This window comes from Tachypleus tridentatus, chromosome 2 (genome assembly GCF_004210375.1).
Source record: "Tachypleus tridentatus isolate NWPU-2018 chromosome 2, ASM421037v1, whole genome shotgun sequence".
Lineage (NCBI taxonomy): Eukaryota > Metazoa > Arthropoda > Merostomata > Xiphosura > Limulidae > Tachypleus > Tachypleus tridentatus.
Genome location: NC_134826.1, coordinates 63,146,853 through 63,166,353, shown reverse-complemented (window position 1 = coordinate 63,166,353; position 19,501 = coordinate 63,146,853). Strand labels below are relative to the sequence as shown.

Genomic DNA, 19,501 nt, shown 5'->3' with positions numbered 1-19,501 from the left:
TATTCGTTGATAAAAGAGTAGCCCAAGAGTTGGCGGTGGATGGTGATGACTAGCTGCCTTCCCTCTAGTCTTACACTGCCAAATTAGGGACGGCTAGCACAGATAGCCCTCGAGTAGCTTTGTGCAAAATTCAAAAAACAAACAAACAAACGTTAGAAACGTTGATGTTGAGAAGGTTGAAACGGGCGTGAGACCACCAACCGTGTTATGAGTAAAACTGCAGACTTGTGTCTTTATGCTGGTGAATCTAAATTGGAATCGTTTGGCAGAATTGGCAGAATATCAACAACAGTTTGTCTGAAAGTGGATAATAAACGGTATTATAGTCAATGGATAACACCTTAAATGAAATAAGGTAGGAATCAGTAGAAGTTTTGGGTTTCGTCTTAGCCACTGTTGTTGGTAGTCTACACATAACTGACCACACCCTGACAGATACATACTGATCCAAATTCATTATTCCTTGCTCTTGGGAATCTGAGTTGTCAGATGGGAATCATCCTCCAGCGAGACAATAATCCTAAGCATAAAGCAAATGTGTTGAAACAACATATTGATAGAAAAAGAGCCAGGGGACATTCAAAACTATGGTTTATTCTGCATAAAGTCCACATATAAACATTTCTGAGGCTGTACTTAAAAATCGAACATACATAATTTGTGTGACAGCATGAATACAGGCTCACGTACAAAATACTAGTGTACAATATAAGTTATTTGTGTTGTTGTTATTGTTTTGATATCATTGATGATGTTGTTTTATACCCATAATAAAATTATCATCTAACTATTTTTCTCATCTTCTGACTCGTTTACGTGGATCACTTTGCGTTTCTATAATTATTTCTATTACTGCACACATTTTCAAATCCAGGAACGGCATGGCCAGGTGATTAAGGCACTCGACTCGTGATTCAAGGGTAACGAGTTCGAATCCCCGTCACACCAAACATGCTCGCCCTTTCAGCCGTGGGAGCTTTATAATGTTACGGTCAATCCCACTATTCGTTGGTAAAAGAATAGCCTAAGAGTTATCGGTGGGTGGTGATGACTAGCTGCCTTCCCTCTGGTCTTGCACTTCTAAATTAGGGACGGCTAGCTCAGATAGCCCTCGCGTAGCTTTGTGCGAAATTCAAAACAAACCAAACCAAAATTTTCAAATCCACATTTTATCTCTCCAGGTTTCCGATATGACTTTACAGCTTTCCTGGATGACCTAGACCAAATCACACTGCTATGCGTAACCTATAGGATTCCTGTTAGAAATAAATTTTCGAGCATGAAGTAAAATTTGAGATTTCAATGAACTGCTATTAGTATAAAGAAAAAAAGAAATGGGAGGGTCGCTAACCGTGTAAAGCAACTTTTATAACGTTTGTTTTTATGATGTTTTTTGGAGAAACTATTCACTCACATCGCGAATACTAACCTTAAAAAAAAAGAAAGGACGTAGCTGAATCCATAAATCAGGTTGCGCGCGCACATGAGATGAGTTAAAAACCTGTTGTTGAAATTTAAAAGAAAAAAACACTCAAGATTTGGAAGTATTAAACTATGTTCATAAATGTCTAATTGAATAAAATAATTTTTGGATTAGATATAACTTTTTTAGTTTGTTTTTGAATTTAAAACAACAGATAGTTGTAGCAGATAGCTATCTGCGCTGGCCATCTCTAATTTAGCAGTGTAAGACTAGAGGGAAGGCAGCTAGTTATCACCACTTACCGCCAACTATTGGGCAGCTATTTTACCAAATAGTGGGATTGATTGTTACATTATAACGCCCATATGGTTGAAAGAGCTAGCGTATTTAGTATGAGGGGATTTGGACCTGCTACCCCCAGATTGTTAGTTTAACTTTTTTTGGTACAAGCTCACTGTAGGAACTTACACTTCAAGGCCAAAAGTATGTGGACACCATTTCTAATTAGTGGGTTTGGCTATTTTAGCCACATCCATTACTAATAGGTGCATAAAATCAAGCATGCAGCCAGGCAATCTCCACAGACAAATATTGGCAATAGAATAAGTCGTACTGAAGAACTCAGTGGCTTTCAACGTAGCACTGTCATAGGATGCCACCTTTTTTTAACAAGTCACTTCGTCAAATTTCTGCCCTGCTAGAGCTGCTCTGGTCAACTGTTAGTGCTGTTATTGTGAAGTGGAAACGTTTAGAAGGAACAACAACTAAACCACGAAGCGGTAGGCCACATAAGCTCACAGAACGGGACCGCCGAGTGCTGAAGCACGTAAAAATCGTCTCTCCACAGTTGCAACACTCATTACCGAGTTCCAAACTGTCTTTGAAAGCAACGTCAGTACAAGAACTGTTCGTCGGTACTTCATGTAACGGGTTTTCATGACCAAGCAGCCACACACAAGCTTGAGATTATCATGCGCAATGCCAGGCGTCGGCTGGAGTGGTGTAAAGCACACCGCCGTTGGACTTTGGAGCAGTAGAAACTCGTTCTCTGTAGTGATGAATCACGCTTCACTATCTGGCAGTCTGACGGACGAATCTGCGTTTGACAGGTGCAGGGAGAACGCTACCTGCCTGAATGTATAGTGCCAACTGTAAAGTTTTGTGGAGGATGAATAATGGTCTGGGACCGATTTTCATGGTTTGAGCTAGGCTCTTTCGTTCCAGTGAAGGGAGTTTTAATGCTACGGCATACAACGACATTTTAGAGAATTGTGTGCTTCTAACTTTGTAGTAACAATATGGTGAAGTCCCTTTTTTGTTTCAGCATGACAATGCTCCCGTGCACAAAGTGAGGTCCATAAAGATATGGTTTGCCAAGGTTGGTTTCGAAGAACTTGGTTCACCTGCACAGAGCCCTGACCTCAACTCCATGGAATACCTTTGGGATGAATTGGAATGCCAACTGCGAGTTAGGCCTTCTCGCCCAACATCAGTGCCCGACCTCATCAATGCTCTTGTGGCTGAATAAGAGCGAATCCCTGCAGTCATATTCCAAAATCTAGTGAAAAGCCTTTCCAGAAGAGTGGAGGCTGTTATAGAAGCAAAGGGGGGACCAAGTCCATATTAATGACCATGGTTTTATAATAAGATGTTCAATAAGCAGATATGGGTGTGATGGTCGGGTGTCTACATACGTTTGGCTATGTAGTGTGTACTTGAACTTGTAACATTGATAGAATCGTAGCGTTAAAATCAAATAATTAAAAACGACCATGACGAATTCAAAGACGATGCATATCGAAGGATCTGGCTGACGAATTGAGATGAAACTATTATGATAATTATTAAATGTAATAGTCACTAAAATTGAAGTATTTAATGTCTAGCAAGTAAATATTTAGATTGAATTATACCAAAATAAAAGTCAAATCTAATGAAGTCATCGCAGACATACCTGTTTTGTTATTTTACAATAGTTATATTGGAACCGCTGGCTTTTAAACCTTTAAGTATTTGTAAGTGATTAATTATATGATCTGAATAGAGATGAATTTAACTAATAAAAATACTGTACCTTCTTTATCTGTTCAGCTTGTTTGTTTGCTCTAGAGCAATACCGTTTTGAACTATCTGTGGTATTCACCGAAAGTAATTAAATCCCGGATTTTAGCGTCGTAAGTTCGTGACCTTACAGCTATCTCATCGGGGGACTTACTTGTTCAGATTTAAATACAATGACTTTTTGGGTAAAATATAAGTTATAGTGTAGAAATGGTGTATGTGTGTGTTTTTTCTTATAGCAAAATCACATTGGGCTATCTGCTGAGTCCACCGAGAAGAAATGAACCCCTGATTTTAGCGTTGTAAACCTGTAGAATTACAGTTGTACCAGCGGGAGCCTATAGAAATGGAAAACCTTACAGAATTGAAATTGAAGTTCCATTCTTAACGGTAGCTTGTTTGCGCGTGCGCTAAATGACAAAGTCCGAAAACACTATATTCAGATATAGCCATCTCTATTTTTGTACTATTGACCAGAGAAAAGAGAGCCAGCTAGTAATAACTACTATTATAAGTACCTCGACTCTTTGAGCCGAATATGGGAAATGACTGAAATATTTATAACATACGCAGAACTGAAGGTGTAGGGTGTGCTCAGGTGCATTACGTTTCGAACCTTGTACTCTTCGTTCCGCAATCTGGCGCACTAACCATTTGTTAACGCAACAAACAAACTGTAAAAAGATTAACAATGCATTCTATACATCCACAGTAATGTGCAGAGGACATTAAATGGATGTGAGCTCATTGACAAAATAAGCACTTTTTTAAACATCGTAAGACAAACCATTTCTTTTAGATGGGGGGTTAGATAAGACTATGGATTATTTCTGGTGCACATAAGGTAAAAGACAGTCATACGAAGCAAACAGATCTTATTCTATTCTTATTCAGTTGGTTTTATAGACTATTTTAAAATCTAAGACTAAACCGAATTCATGCGCATTATTACAAATCACAATTATTAGCCTTCCCCAGTGGCACAGCGGTATGCCTGAGGACTTACAAAGCTAGAATACGGATTTCGATACCCGTGATGAGTGGAGCACAGATAGCCCATTGTGTACCTTTGTCCTTAACTTACTGTAAGAAACCTACAAATTCCTGTGTGCCATTCATGTTAAAACTAAAATCCTTTCTGATAACTCGTCGGAAACAAGGTGGAAATTCAGACATGTCTTTTATCAAATGCTGAAAATGTTTTTCACTGAGAAAAGGGTATTTTGGGAGCATATAGATAGGAAGGCAAGGGCTTGAACCCCTCCCCTCTCTCCTGTGCACGTCACTGCACAACTACAAATAATTAAAATATTTCACATTCTAATCAAAGCAGTATAAGTGTGATATAAAAATGTGACTTTTTTTTAAATACGTTCTATGTTTTCTTTTATTATTAACTTTTTTATTTTAAAACAACGCGATAACTGACAAGACCCTGAGTGTTTGACAAGAGTGGTTTTTGTTTTATAGATAAGTACCAATATCAAAATAAAAGACATCGTTACCTGCTGTCAACTGACGTGTCAGTTTACGTCATTGAATAAATGTTGTTTTATTCTTACTCCGAAAGGTCTACGGATTTAAAACTCTAAATCTTGGGGCTCGATTCAACGCTATGGACACAGCAGATGGCCCATTGTGGGTTTGCTCCAAAACTACAACACAGTACTTCGATTGTTATTATCCAACTCATTCGAGGAGCTCCGTGCTCGAATGAAACGGCTCAAAGTGAAGCAGTGATGTATTTATTAGGGCCTAGAGGAAGCTCAGCCCCAGAGCCCATGGTGTTAATGAGGAGTCATTGATAATTTTATTCTCTGTAAAATTACATGGGATGTAGGGCCCACAAAAATTATTAACCCCTGTGTCCACACAACTTTAAATCCGCTACTGAAGTGAAGTCCAAATACTGTCATCTCAGCATAACCTGAAGTTTTTCAGGGTTAATAACGAAGTGTTATCATAATACTTCGTTGTATTTTTCCTGAAATAATATTAATTATGTTGGATCTGGGATAACTGGCAATAAAACATGTAAGTATATGTATCAGTTACACCTTCAGCTAACTAGAATAATCGGTTCTCAGCTTCTGATTCTACAACGTTGTGCGGCTACACCTCAATACAAAGACAACCACCTAGTTGCGTGTCCACATAGACAAGAAACTGGCAGCTTTGCTATTCATCTCCACACTCTGTTTGAACACCTGCTGCTGCATAGAAGAGCAATAGAATATTGTATAACGTACTTGAGGGAATATTCGAGCGTGATAGACCACAGCCACTTTGTACGCGTGTAGAATCTTAAAGATGGTAACGTCTCAGATTTTTAAATTCCATTCTTCATTAACTATGATGCTTTATGATCCCTATAAAATTCTATGGAGGGCAATCGCCATGGTTTCTCTAAGTTTCTCACTCACGCCTTTATTACTTTAGACTATAATTCGTTTTACTTGGCATCACCTAGATGTGGATAATATAATATTAAAGGAGAGCATATAACATGAAATTTGAACTTATTGCTTAACTGAAGTATACTGTTTAAAATTTAAAATTCAAGGCGATATCGTACCGTTGTTGTAAATTATAACATTCTAAATATGTTATATTATTGTTTCTTTGTTTTTGTATTTTAGCACAAACCTACATAATGGGTTATATATATATATAAATATATATTATTAATTTCGTTCTTTTTCTTCTGGCTAGCAACGAAAGTTTCTCTTCTGCTTTTATTTAGATTTAGTGTAAAGCTGTATAATAAGATATCTGATCTTTGTTTTGTTTTATTTGTTTTTTTTTAATTTTGCGCAAAGTTACATGAGGGCTGTCTACGCTAGCCGTACCTAATTTAGCAATATTAGACTAGAAGGAAGGCAGTTAGTCATCACCGTACACCACTAACTCTTGGGCTACTCTTTTATCAAGGAATAATGGGATTGACCATAACATTATCATGATCCCACGGCTGAAAGAGCGAGCATATTTGGAGTGAGAGGGATTCGAACCAGGTAGTCTCAGGTTACGAGTCGAACGCCCTAACCACCTGGCCATGCCGGGCCTGCTCTGTGTCCGCTGCGAGGATTGAACCGTTAATTATAACATTATGAAACTTAAAGCTTACGGTTGATTGAGCCACATTCATTTTTTTCATTACATATTTTAGTAACATCAATTTCTCGTTGATTAAATGATATTACACTGACTGATTTATTTTCTTACGAACATATTTTTCAGTTCATAATTAATTTTAAATCTTTATTCGTTTTTAAGTCATGTCTGCGGACTTACAACGTTAAGAACAGGGTTTCGATACCTGTAGTTAACGGAACAAAGATAGCTCATTGTGTAAATTTGTGCCAAGTTACAAAGAAACTTGGTCCGGTATGGCCAGGTGGTTAAAGTACTCGACTCGTAACCAGAGGGTTGTGGGTTTGAATCCTTGTCACACCAAACGTGCTTGCTCTTTCAGCCGTGAGGGCGTTATAATATGACGGTCAATTCCCCTATTCTTTGTTAAAAAATTAGCCCAAGAGTTGGCGGTTGGTAATGATGACTAGTTGCCTTCCCTCTAGTCTTACACTGCTAAATTAGGGACGGCTAGCGCAGATAGCTCTCGTGTAGCTTTGCGATAAAAATTAAAAAACAAACAAACAATAAACTATTGCGTTTGTTCTGCTTAAAATGTATATAAATATATACATAAGTTGCGAACACTTTTGAGCCATTTATTAAAGAATTACTAGGAATATTACGCTAGAATAAAGTTAAAATTAAGTTTAGTGTTTAAGAAGGATAAGAAAAGTTGTAAATAAATAACTTAGTATTAACGACGATTATTTGTTTTGAGCTTCGATGCGCATGTGTAGCAAAATCTCATCAAATATTTGCACCAAATCTTACTTATCAATTTATAACTTTTTAATTTTGAAATTTCGATGTTTTACACTTAAACAAGTAATGGCGCTCGATAAGAGTTTGATCGATAAATTTAATCAAATTTGTGAGGTTTACCAAAAGAACAAAAAAGAAAAAGTAGCCTTGATAATAATATAATGACGTTCCTGAACTACTCATCTCAATTCCTTTTCGTCCACCTGAGGTCGCTACTGTCGACCTATTATGTTCGATGTGTACTCCATGGGTTAAGTTAGTTGTGAATTAGCAGCGAGTGGGAAGTCTTTTGGTTGTGTTCACGTGCTCGTTGCTGGGTGATTTAAGGAATATGTTTGTATCTTTCTTGGTTGTCACTACACTCCTGAAAGGTGAGTAACTAGCGCTGTTTTGTTTTATAGTGTCCAATCGATAGCTTGTTAATTACAAATTATTTAGAATATTTATCATAATATGTTACACATTCCATTGAGAATATCAAATTCTCATTTGAAGTGTTTTATGTTCCAAAAATGGAAAAAAATAATTTTTTGTTAACATGATAACAGCCTTGTTTTTATAACAATATTATTTCTTTAACATTTTGAAACAAATCAAATATTATGGACTGTTTTTTGCGCATAATATTTTTAGTAGGCTGTAACTGTTTTTAAGAATATTTCAATGTTATTACACTGTTTGATATTTTTTGAAACTATTCTAAGATCGTTGCAAATTTAAAGATGTTTTTCTATTTTTAAGCCAATGTTTGAACGTCTTGATATTTGAACTTATTGTGTTTATGAATGTTATATGAACTAGTAGGCTTTAAAATGCCGTTTTCTAGGTTTTGAGTTATATAAATATACAAATTTTAACCCGCAATCCACTGTTTATAAGATTACTTCGTCTCTTCGTTATAGAGATTTAAGAAATAATTTCGGTGGACTCAGCAGATAGCCCGATGTGGTTTTGCAATAAGAAAAAAACACACACACAACTCATAGGAAATAATTTATTATTTTGGCATTCTACTGTTCAAAAGCTTCAGTTATATTACAGCACTAAGATCATCCTCGTAATATATACTCGATTTAAATCTGGTCATTTTGTTTTTGAAACTGTTTGAATAAGACAGTAGTACAAATTGAAAACTTAAGTTATCAACATAAACACAGATACTTTTCTTCTACTTTAATAGATTCTAAATATATTTAGTGTTAACTAAAAATATATGTATTTAACATCTACAGGTGCTGAAATGAAAGTCAATTTAATTTTTTGTTATAAATTCCCGTAATTAATATTTCTTGAAGTTAGAAGAAATGCACGTGGATGGCCAGCATTAATGCAAAATTAATGTTGTTGTTTTTTTGTTGTTGTATACAACTGAAGGCATTTTGAGCTAACCTACCTTATTTATATTTGTGGTCACGTAATGTTATTTGGATAGAAATTGCTGACAGGAAATGCATTTCTTCCGTAGATGTTATATAAACATTTAATATGTGTCATTATTTCGTTTGAAAGAAATCGGAATTGTTCTAATGTAATAACACTTCAGTTTAAATTGGTCTGTAACCTGTTTCGTCTCAGAATTGAAACTGAATAACTTGTACTCAGATATTGTGGATAAAATGCATTTACAGATTATTTACAGAATGTGTTTTTCTTTTGTGGAAAAATATGCTCCACTAAATAACAACCAACATCTAATTTACGCTTAGTAGTATGTGTAACTGTTTGTTTTGCAAGGTATTTTGTAAAACGTCCACTCTCGGTATGAACGTGGAAACTCGTGTGTGTGAGTTTGCTTGCAGTTATTCAGTTGTGAAAAATTACTATAATTCTAGACAACGTTTGGTTGCTAATCGTAAATTTTCATTTTTGATTTATAATAATTTCATTTTATCGTTTTCACGTAATGTTGATGTCGCTGCTTGACAGTCATAATTCGTATGTACGAATAACCACTTCACTAGGCTGACTATACAGTGTGTTGTGGACACGATATTTTTCACATATTTGCCCTGGCCAAATTGGGTGAATGCGCACGAGAGAGAGTAAACGAGTTTATTTTATTTTCTTATGGACTAGAGACCAAGTTTGAGAACCATTTTCCTACAACAGGGTTCTTGCTTTTGCTAAAATCCCTCACTCGCATGCTGTGTTTAAAATCCTACTAACCTTTCAATATATCTCTAATATTAATATTAATATTAATGGTCCTTTAATGCAAATTGGAATCCATAATTCTAGATCAATATTGTAACTTTAGTGTTAGAAAAGTAAAATTACTAGTTCTGATAATAATTGGTTATTTTACCAGTATGATTAGAACCAACTGTAATCTGAACGGATTTGTATTCTCATCTAATGTCAGAAAAGTTACTTTAGCTTCACTAACAAATTCTTCTGAAGCTAAGGACACTAAACAGTAACGACTTTTTTTTGAGATAGTGCCCAGTTTTAGAGACGTAGTCCCAGGAAGGAAGTCGTCTTCGAAAGCTATTGATATATTATGAAATGTTTGGCATAAATATCTGGGGTAATATCTTCGATTTTATTGAAATACACATAGACGTTTGGACTGAGGCTAAAATGTTGTTGTTTTTTTCGGAGATGTTCTCGTATTGGAAATCGTTTTCAACAGCTATGATAATTAATATTATATTGACTAAAAATGTAGTTCAGTTGTACTTTTCAAGAACAAATTCTGTCTATTGTTATTGTTTTACCATAATCACTGTTAACTTGAACTTTTGATCAGTGGGAAGGAAATAACTCAGCTACTCCTGACTAAATAACGAGACTGACCATTACTCTTACGATATGCACGTAGTTGCAAGATTAAGGTCGTGCAGTGGTATAATGTGACCACGAAATTGGCACCCTAAGGTTCGCAGTCCGGTTTTATTTGTAATTTATCCAAGTGTTCTGCGATTTAAATGGTAATGAAGTGTACAGTGAGATAATTATGGGAAAATAATAATCACAACAATAAGTCATACAGTTTTGTCACTATAAATGTATGACACATTGCCGTGTTTTTTATGTATGTAAGTTACCTGAAATCACTGAACATAACAATAATTTTTATTTTTCTGTTCCTCAAATTTTGCTTGCTAAAGGTTGCAGTAAGGCATTTATAACATGCACTAACTACATGGCCAAAGCTATGTGGACACCCGATCATCACACACATATGCGCTTATTGAACATCACATTCCAAAACCATTGGCATTAATGTGGAGTTGGTCCCCTCTTCCACTCTTCTGGGAAGGCTTTTCACTAGATTTTGGAACATCACTGCGGGGATTCGCTCCTATTCAGCCACAAGAGCATTAATGAGGTTGGGCACTGATGTTGGGCGAGAAGGCCTGGCTCGCAATTGGCGTTCCAATTAATCCCAAAGGTGATAGATGGGGTTGAGGTCAGGGGTCTGTGCATGCTAGTTAAGTTTTTCCACACCAACCTCGGCAAACCATGTCTTTATGGACCTCGCTTTGTGCATGGGGGTATTGTTATGCTGAACAAAAAAAGGCCTTCCCCAAACTGTTGCCACAAAGATGGAAGCACACAATTCTCTAGAATGTCATTGCATGCTGTAACATTAAGATTTCCCTTCACTGGAACTAAAGAGCCTAACCCTAACCATGAAAAACAGCCCTAGACCATTATTCTTCCTCCACAAAAATTTACAACTGGCACTATACATTCAGGCAGGTAACGTTTTCCTGATATCTGACAAACCAATATTCGTCCATCAGACTGCCAGGTAGTGAAGCGTGGTTCGTCACTCCAAAAACGCGTTTCCACTGCTCCAAAGTCCAATGACGGTGTGCTTTACACCACTTCAGCTGACACTTGGCATTGCGCACGGTGATCTTGGGCTTGTGTGTGGCTGCTCGGCCATGGAAACTCATTTCATGAAGCTCTCCAAAGAACAGCTCTTGTGGTAACATTGCTTCTAGAGGCAGTTTGGAGCTCGGTAGTGAGTTTCAATTGTGGACAGACAATTTTTACGCGTTTCAGCACTCGGCGGTCCCGTTCTGTGAGCTTGTGTGGCTACCGCTTCGTGTCTGAGCTGTTATTGCTCCTTGACGTTTCCACTTTAAAATAACAACACTTACAGTTCATTGGGCAGCTCCAACAGGGCAGAAATTTATGGAACTGATTTGTTGAAAAGGTGGTATCCTATGACAGTGCCACGTTGAAAGCCACTGAGCTCTTCAGTACGACCCATTCTATTGCCAGTGTTTGTCTATGGAGATTGCACAAACAAACGAAACCTTGGCAGGGGTTTATATATAGAGAGAAGTCTGAGGAATTCTCTTCCCAAGAGAGGTGTTCAGGGACGTTGTAGTTCCTCTTCGTCCCCGCTCATGGAAGATTATTTATCTGTACGTGAGAGTTTTCCTGTATTTTAATTCGGCTTGTTTGAGGCAATGGAGTGAGGTGGGGCAGCATGAAAATGTCAAGTGATAACGCTGAGCAAGACAAAGGCGGCCAAAAGGAAGGTGACAAGGCCGGAGCCAGCTGGCAGAATGGAAACAAGCCGCAGACCAACCCCGCAATGGTCAGTGAAACGTCCTGTGATCAGGGCCACGGAGTGGCTAGGATCTATAAATCCAAGTGTCTCAGAATTTGTTTTGAGGGAAACGGGAGTGCCCAGAGAAAACCCACTTTCACAGGACAGGATATTGCATGGCTGTGTGCTTGATTTTATGCAGCTGTTAGCAATGGATGTGGCTGAAAAAGTCAAACCCACCAATTAGAAGGGATGTCCACATACTTTTGGCCGTGTAGTGTGTGTCGTAGGCCTCTAATATTTATAAATAATTATATTTTAATACGTTTTATTTAAGTTTTAAAACGATAATATATTCTCATTTATTACTTGTGTGTGTGTTGCATTATAGAGCTCATTTTTACTTATTATTTTCATACATTAAATGGAAAATTGTGTGCGTCTTTATGTGTTTTATAACAAAGCCACATCAAGCTATTCGCTTGTCCACCGAGAGGAATCGAGCCTTGATTTTAGTGTTGTAAGTCCAAAGACATACTATTGTGTCAGCGGGGACAAACGAGAAATAACTCTTGTTACGTGCTTGCAGTAGGTTTAAATAAGGTTTAACAGCTGTATATGTTTTGGAGTGGTTTGTGTAACAGCTGTATATGTTTTGCAGTGGTTTGTGTAGCAGCTGTATATGTTTTGGAGTGGTTTGTGTAGCATAAGCTTTCAAAAAACAAATGAGGTTTAGGCGATTTCTTTGTTGATTTAATTCGTAAAACTTAATGCGTGTTTTACATGGTAGTTGGTGCGAACTTTTTTTGTAATCGCTTGCTGGGCAAGTTGAACATTATTCGGTTTGGGACTCTTCATAGACTTTACAAAATGTTGTCTATAGATATTTTAATACTTGAATAACATAAAAATGTAGATTGGGAATAAATGGCCTGGGGGCATAGCTTGAAGACCTCGATCTAGCCATTAGCTCTAAATTAAGGATAGAAATGTTTAAATTGTATGGATTCATATCCTGTAACTGTCCATGTGCGTTAAAGATACCAAATATCACGAAAATACGTGATATATATATATATATTTCTAATATTAAAGACAACAATTTAAGCAAAATATACGTTAAAGTTACTAAAGTTACTACTTTATACACTTCTTGCAATAGAACGTAAAAATTATATCTTGAACATTCTGAGGAAGTTGAATATGATATGCTACGTTTTAAAAAGTAAGCTTAGGTTATACTTTTACTTATCTTATGAGGTGTTTCCTTGTGGGATAGTGGTTCATCTACAGACTTATGATAGTGAAATCCGAGGTTTGATTTCCCTCGGTAGATACAGCATATAGCTACAACAGGTTTTGCTCTAAAATGAACTTATGAGACATCATTTTTGCTTAAAATAATACGGTATGTGATCAGTATATGTTTACAATCCCTGGTGTGTTTGTATCAAAAGCAATTAATCCTTTTTAAAACGTTATTAGAGTTCAATTACACTTCTCGTACATAATTTGGTGAGGAAAATATATGTAGCATTTATATATTAAGAAATATTTTCATATTACAGGTGTGAAACGCTTTTTTTTTTTTACAAATTTAACCGTACATTATTAAGTTTTTAATCACCGAGAGTCTATTAAATGAATATGCATAAGCCTATTTCAGAGAAACTCGTTTTCTTCTGCACTACGGGTTTTCTCCGGAGAACACGACAGCATTTTAAACACGTGATTGTTTAAAAAGCAATCAAAACAATATATCGGCTGAGCTCCACCAAAGCAGGGATCTTGCTAAAAGTCCCCCAGCTAACCTCTGAACCAGCGGTAAGTCCTTCTGAATTATACTTGCAGTTTTTTACCCTAACGTCACTGTACGAAGACATGGGTCTAATAGTCAAGTCAGTGACATCCTTAGGGATCAACTATAGCTGTATTTATTTTTAACCTGTTAATAAGCATCCAACGCTATAAGAACCTTGGCTGGGTTTTTGAACCGTTTAAACAAAGCGCAGGTCTGTTCAGAGGTAGCATGCATCGAACACTGGGCCTGTCGTTCTACAGCCTGAAATCATAATCACTGACACATGTCTCGCCCAAACATATCGAATCATTTTAGGTGCCCGTTACGTATATCTAAGTCTCGACTATAGAACAGTGTATAAAAAAAAAAAAAACAATAGACAGAAATATGTTAAACTAAATTATCTTTGTCACAAAATCGATAGTTTTGTTTGAGATTTCCATTTTTATCTTTAAACAGATTAAACTGATTTATTTCCCAAAAGAATTCCATCGTAGTTTTGAGAAGATTCAGTGTAATGAGACTGTATGCCTATTTTATCTTTCTTACACGTATATTTTCATTGTAAAAAAACGTCCGTTTGTGAAACATATTCTTCTATGTAACGTCATGAAATATGTAACTACATTTTCTTCCTGATTCTTTTGCAAAAATATTGATATCGTTCCGTTAGTTTCGTGTGTGTAAGTAAAGAATTTGCCAAAAGTCAGTGCACGTAAAATCATTACATTTTGCAGTCATTATCTACAGGATCCTTTTAAATTTCAGGTGCAATAATAGTGCAATAACCAACATACAAAGCAAAATATTTTGATTCAGGATTCTAAGTGCAATAATAGTGCAGTAATCATCATAAAAATAAATATATTTTGATTCATGATTCTAAGTAAAATAATGGTGCAATAACCATCAATATCAAGATATTTTGATTCAGGTTCCTAGGTGTAATAACAGTGCGATAACCATCATAGAAATAAATCTATTTTGTTGATTCAAAATTTTAGGTGTAGTTATAGTTCAATAATCATCATAGAAAACTGTTTTCAACTTGTAGACGTAGTTTCTGATGAATTCCATGATTAATCCTTCCACTGGCGTAGTGATAAACAGAGGTTTTTTAACGCAGAACACCAAATCTCAATACCAATGTGGGCAAAACACAGGTAGCCCGTTTTGCGATTTACTACAAACAAATAAACCATACTGAATTAATGTTTTATGTTTTCTTTTGTACGAGTTCAAGAATCGTACACAGAATAACAGTTAAAAATTATAGTAGTTGAGATTTGAAAAAGGTACTATAAACTTTTCAGTAAAGAACTATACAAAAATATCAAACGAACCTAGCTTTGACATAGTTATAACCTATTCCTTGAACACACAGAGTTGAGAAATACGAATTAGCAGTCGTTTTGCAATAATAATGACATTTTATCTCTTTTTGTTATTGTTGTTTCTGCTTTGCTTGGCAACGTAATAATTCATTGCTTATCTTCTTTCTTAGTTGGCCCGGCATGGCCAGGTAAGGTGGTTAAGGCACTCGACTCGTAATCCGAGGGGCGCGGGTTCAAATCCCCGTCACACCAAACATGCTCGCCCTTTCAGCCGTGGGAGCATTAAAATGTGACGGTCAATCCATTATTCGTTGGTAAAAGAGTAGCCCAAGAGTTAGCAGTGGGTGGTAATGACTAGCTGCCTTCCCTCTAGTCTTACACTGCTAAAGTAGGAACGGCTAGCGCAGAGAGCCCTCGTGTAGCTTTGTACAAATATCCCATTGTGTAGACTATTGCTTATCTACAAAAGAATCCCATCAATACTGAGGAGCAACAAGCACTCTGGTATATAAATAGTAAAAACAATAAAATTAATAGATAAAGATTAAGAGACTTGGACAAAAAGAAATTTAATTTACTAATAATTCGGTATCTGCTATAAGGTATCACACAACATCAATATCTTATCGAATACAAAATGTGTGTAAAATATACACAAAATATTTCTCACAAATGTTTTTATAGGTTACGTTTTGAAAAAAGTAATAAAAATAAGGTTTGTTGTTTGTTGTTGTATTTAGAACTTTTAAGCAAAGCTTCACAAAAGCTATACACGCGTATCTGTCCTTAATTTTGAAGCGAGGGAGTGCAGCTAGGTAACAGCACCCACTATATTCTCTTACTCCACTCTTTTCTGACCAAATATTTTGTATTGACCTTCACTCTTATAACTCACCCACACTCTTAGAGCGCATGGCGCGTTTTCGCGCGACTGTACACGAATTGCCAAAACTCAACTTCAAAGTATTGGTACGCTAAACAAGTCTACACAATAAGCCATGTGTGCTGTAACCACCATAGGTATCGAAACACAGTTTTTAGTGCTAAACGTCCACTGACTTAGCGCTGTGCTACTAGAGGAGTGGCTGATTTGATGGTAATAACATATAAAAATCTGAAATTAATCCCACCAATTAGAGAAAAGATCTTCTATACAAAATTGCACACTCTTTGCCACTAATATATATATATACTCCTGGTGGCAAACAATGAAACTAATAAATACGGTACAAATTCAATAAATTTTTTTTTCTCCTTCCATGTTTTTTTTCGTCTACTTTTCTTGGTGAATCCGTCAGGTGTTTGAATTTGAGAACATAAAGATCCTGATTAAAAAATAAAGATGAAACATTAGTTTTCCACGAATGTTTGCAGTATGTTCTTATTGGATTCGTAAATCCGCCATCTTCCTCTCATTTTCTTATTTAACACCAGCCAAACTGCTCTCTTCATTCGAAGACAGATATTGATTCTTATTTTGATGTGTCTTTTTCAAACGTATTTATTTTTTTGCTGCCTGCCTTGGAGGAAAAAGAAAACGCTTTGGTAGGACTATGGGACTTCAATAATTATTTGTTCGATAGGGCATTTATACTATCTTAGTTAACTAGCACTGGATATAGATGAAATAGCACAGTCCAAGTTAATCTGTTTTATGAGTATAATGGTTAATGTGAAAAATATACGACAGTTTAATGATTTTGAAACAGGTTGTTTTTAACAATTTCTACTGAAGTACGCAAACTGAATAGATCATAACTAAAATAACTTAATAATGTGACGTAACTTATTATATATGGAGAACTAAAAATGTTTTAAATAATGTAGCTAATTCTATTTGTAGAATCAATACAATGACAATTTAATAGATAATATTACTACTTCTTCGTGGAAAAATAAAGCTAAAAATAACGACTTAATAAATACTGTAATTAATTCTTTAACCAAGTGGACAAGTGGTTAGAGTGCTCGTCTCGTAATTTGAGGGTCGCGGTTTCTAATCCATGTCACAATATATATGCTTGCCTTTCAGCTGTGGAGGCGTTATAAAGTGACGGTCATTACCACTATTCGTTGGTAAAAATTATCCCGAGAGTTGGCGTTGGATGGTGATGACTAGATGCCTTTCTTCTAGTCTTATACTGCTAAATTAAATTAGCTAGTACAGATAGCCCTGATGTAGCTTTGCGCGAAATTCAAAACAAACAAACACTAAACATAAATTATACAGATAGACAAGCACGTGCGAGTCTGTGTATATGCGACAGCCATAGCTCGAAGAATCTAGAAACTTGAAATTTTACACCCATATTAAGTGGATTCTGAGGGCTTGCACCTGAGTATTATAACTTATCTATGTGCATCTTTTTAATGAAATAATCTAGCAAAAAACACGTGGAAAAGAAGTGGTTCTTTATATAACAATTTTTCATTTATAGAAAAGCCATTGCATTTTGGTAACAATGTGCTCCAATCATTTTCGTATGTGATGTTATTTTGCAATAAAAGTGTAACCTAATATTATTTTTAAGTCTTTCTACTGAAAGTATGAAAAAATTATAAATACAAAAGTGAAAAAAGTTGATTTCTTAATTTAGAGTCTCCGTTTATTAAAGAGGTTTGAAGAATACACACGTATATAGTATATCATCTAACAATCCGAGCGAAGCCCGGTACTTTTACTTGCCATTTGATTAAACCTCAGTGACGAAAATAAAGATTTTGGTAAAGTGAAACTGCATTTTGAATATATTGTTCGTAACGAAACAGACGTTTCATTTTGATCCAGCTTTTAGAGGACCAAGTGTACTAAACCTTATTAAGTATTCACTGCGTTTGAAAGCAGTAGAAACTGTATGACTATGGTATGAACTCATGCTTTTCAAACCTATGTTGTTGCGTTAAGTTGAAACTAACTATAAATAAGTCCTAGAAACGTTTTGGGGGCATTCTGGTAAAACAAACATTTTAATGTTTTTGTTTAGTTGTTTATACAACATTATTTTAAGGAGTTAGTTTCAGAAGTGTTATTTTCTTTCTAATATGAAGTCAAAATGCATACGAATTAATGTTAGAGATTTGTTTGTAGCGTTTTTTTATGCACTAGTATTTGAGGTATGAAGAAAATTCGTTCTGACAAGCATAATGAATAAAGTTTGTCGATTTCTTTGCTTTATTGCTTTGAGAAAAATCACATCTTTAAGCTGGCATCTGAGAGCTCTTATTTTTGAAAAACCTATGAGTGTTCCCTAATGTGTCTTTTGCTATTATGTATATATATGTCATATTATTTTCTAAAGATAAACAGACAACCTACGTGGAAAGATTCCATATTTCTCAACAATTGTTGGAAAATCTCGGAATAGCTGTCAGTACTACTTATATTTGCGGATGTAGCAAACATTAGCCTCATTTCAGGCCACATTGTTGCTGACAGAAAGCACAGAACAAATGTGGTTTGACGATAAAACCTTATAATGTGTGTATATACGTGGAGGTTTCACACAACAGATTTTTTTTTTTTTTTTTTTATGAAGTCATTTAAGGCAAACATATATATATATATATATATATATACATTTATAAACCATATAGCTACTTTAAACAAACATTCATATTAAATGTATGAAGTGCTGAGACAAGTTCTAATAATTTTCTTTTCATAATTCGTGAACGTATTTATTTATAGAGTATGTGTTTTCGTATAGCAAAGCCACATCGGGTTATATGCTGAGTTCACCGAGGGGAATCGAACACCTGATTTTAGCGTTGTAAATCATAGACTTACTGCTGTACCAGCGGGGAACTTTATTTGTAGAGAAATATTTTTCAGGGCACTGTAACCGGTAAGAAAAGAGGGAAGGTTCATTCGTTGATTGTTTGTTTATTTCAGAATTTTGCACAAAGCAACATAAGGGCTATCTGTGCATATAGCAACTAGTTGCTTTCTCCCTTGTCTATATATAAGTTTATAATTATGGATGGATATGCACAGATAGCCCTTATGTTGCTTTGTGCAAAATGCGCTCCAGGAGTCTTTTGGCGTACGGAGCGCATTTTTAAATTTATAGGTAGCGAACCTTGAATCTTTGGATCAACATCTCTGTCACACTAACCACGAGGCTTCTTTAGTTTCTGATGAGTTACAATATTTATGCAATATTTATTGTATTCCGTATTGGTTAAGTTTTTTGTTTAACTTGCTTCTTTAGTTTCTGATGAGTAACAATATTTAAGCAATATTTATTGTACTCCGTATTGGTTAAGTTTTTTTGTTTAAGTATATCACCTTTTATCAAATCAATTTCTCTCTTTCCCGAGTATACAATATCTCAAAAATCCATCGTCATGCAAATAATTCAGAAATGAAAAAAAATATGGGAAAATAAGTGTGAATGGTATATGGTGAGATATTGTGTGTGTTTACCTTATGACAATAACGTTGAGGCGGCTTAAATTCATATTTAAGGTAATGT

At 35.6% G+C, this 19,501-nt stretch overlaps 1 protein-coding gene across 3 annotated transcripts in view; it reads left to right on the top strand.

The window, feature by feature from the left end:
- The first annotated feature begins 7,636 nt into the window (after positions 1 to 7,636).
- LOC143243979 (kin of IRRE-like protein 3) overlaps positions 7,637 to 19,501 on the top strand; it is a 52,586-nt gene continuing 40,721 nt past the window's right edge. For all 3 annotated transcript variants that reach the window (XM_076487889.1, XM_076487888.1, XM_076487887.1), the window contains exon 1: positions 7,637 to 7,752. In XM_076487889.1, coding sequence (XP_076344004.1) covers positions 7,713 to 7,752 — 40 coding nt within the window. In that variant the 5' untranslated portion in view covers positions 7,637 to 7,712. The remainder of the gene's footprint in view (positions 7,753 to 19,501) is intronic.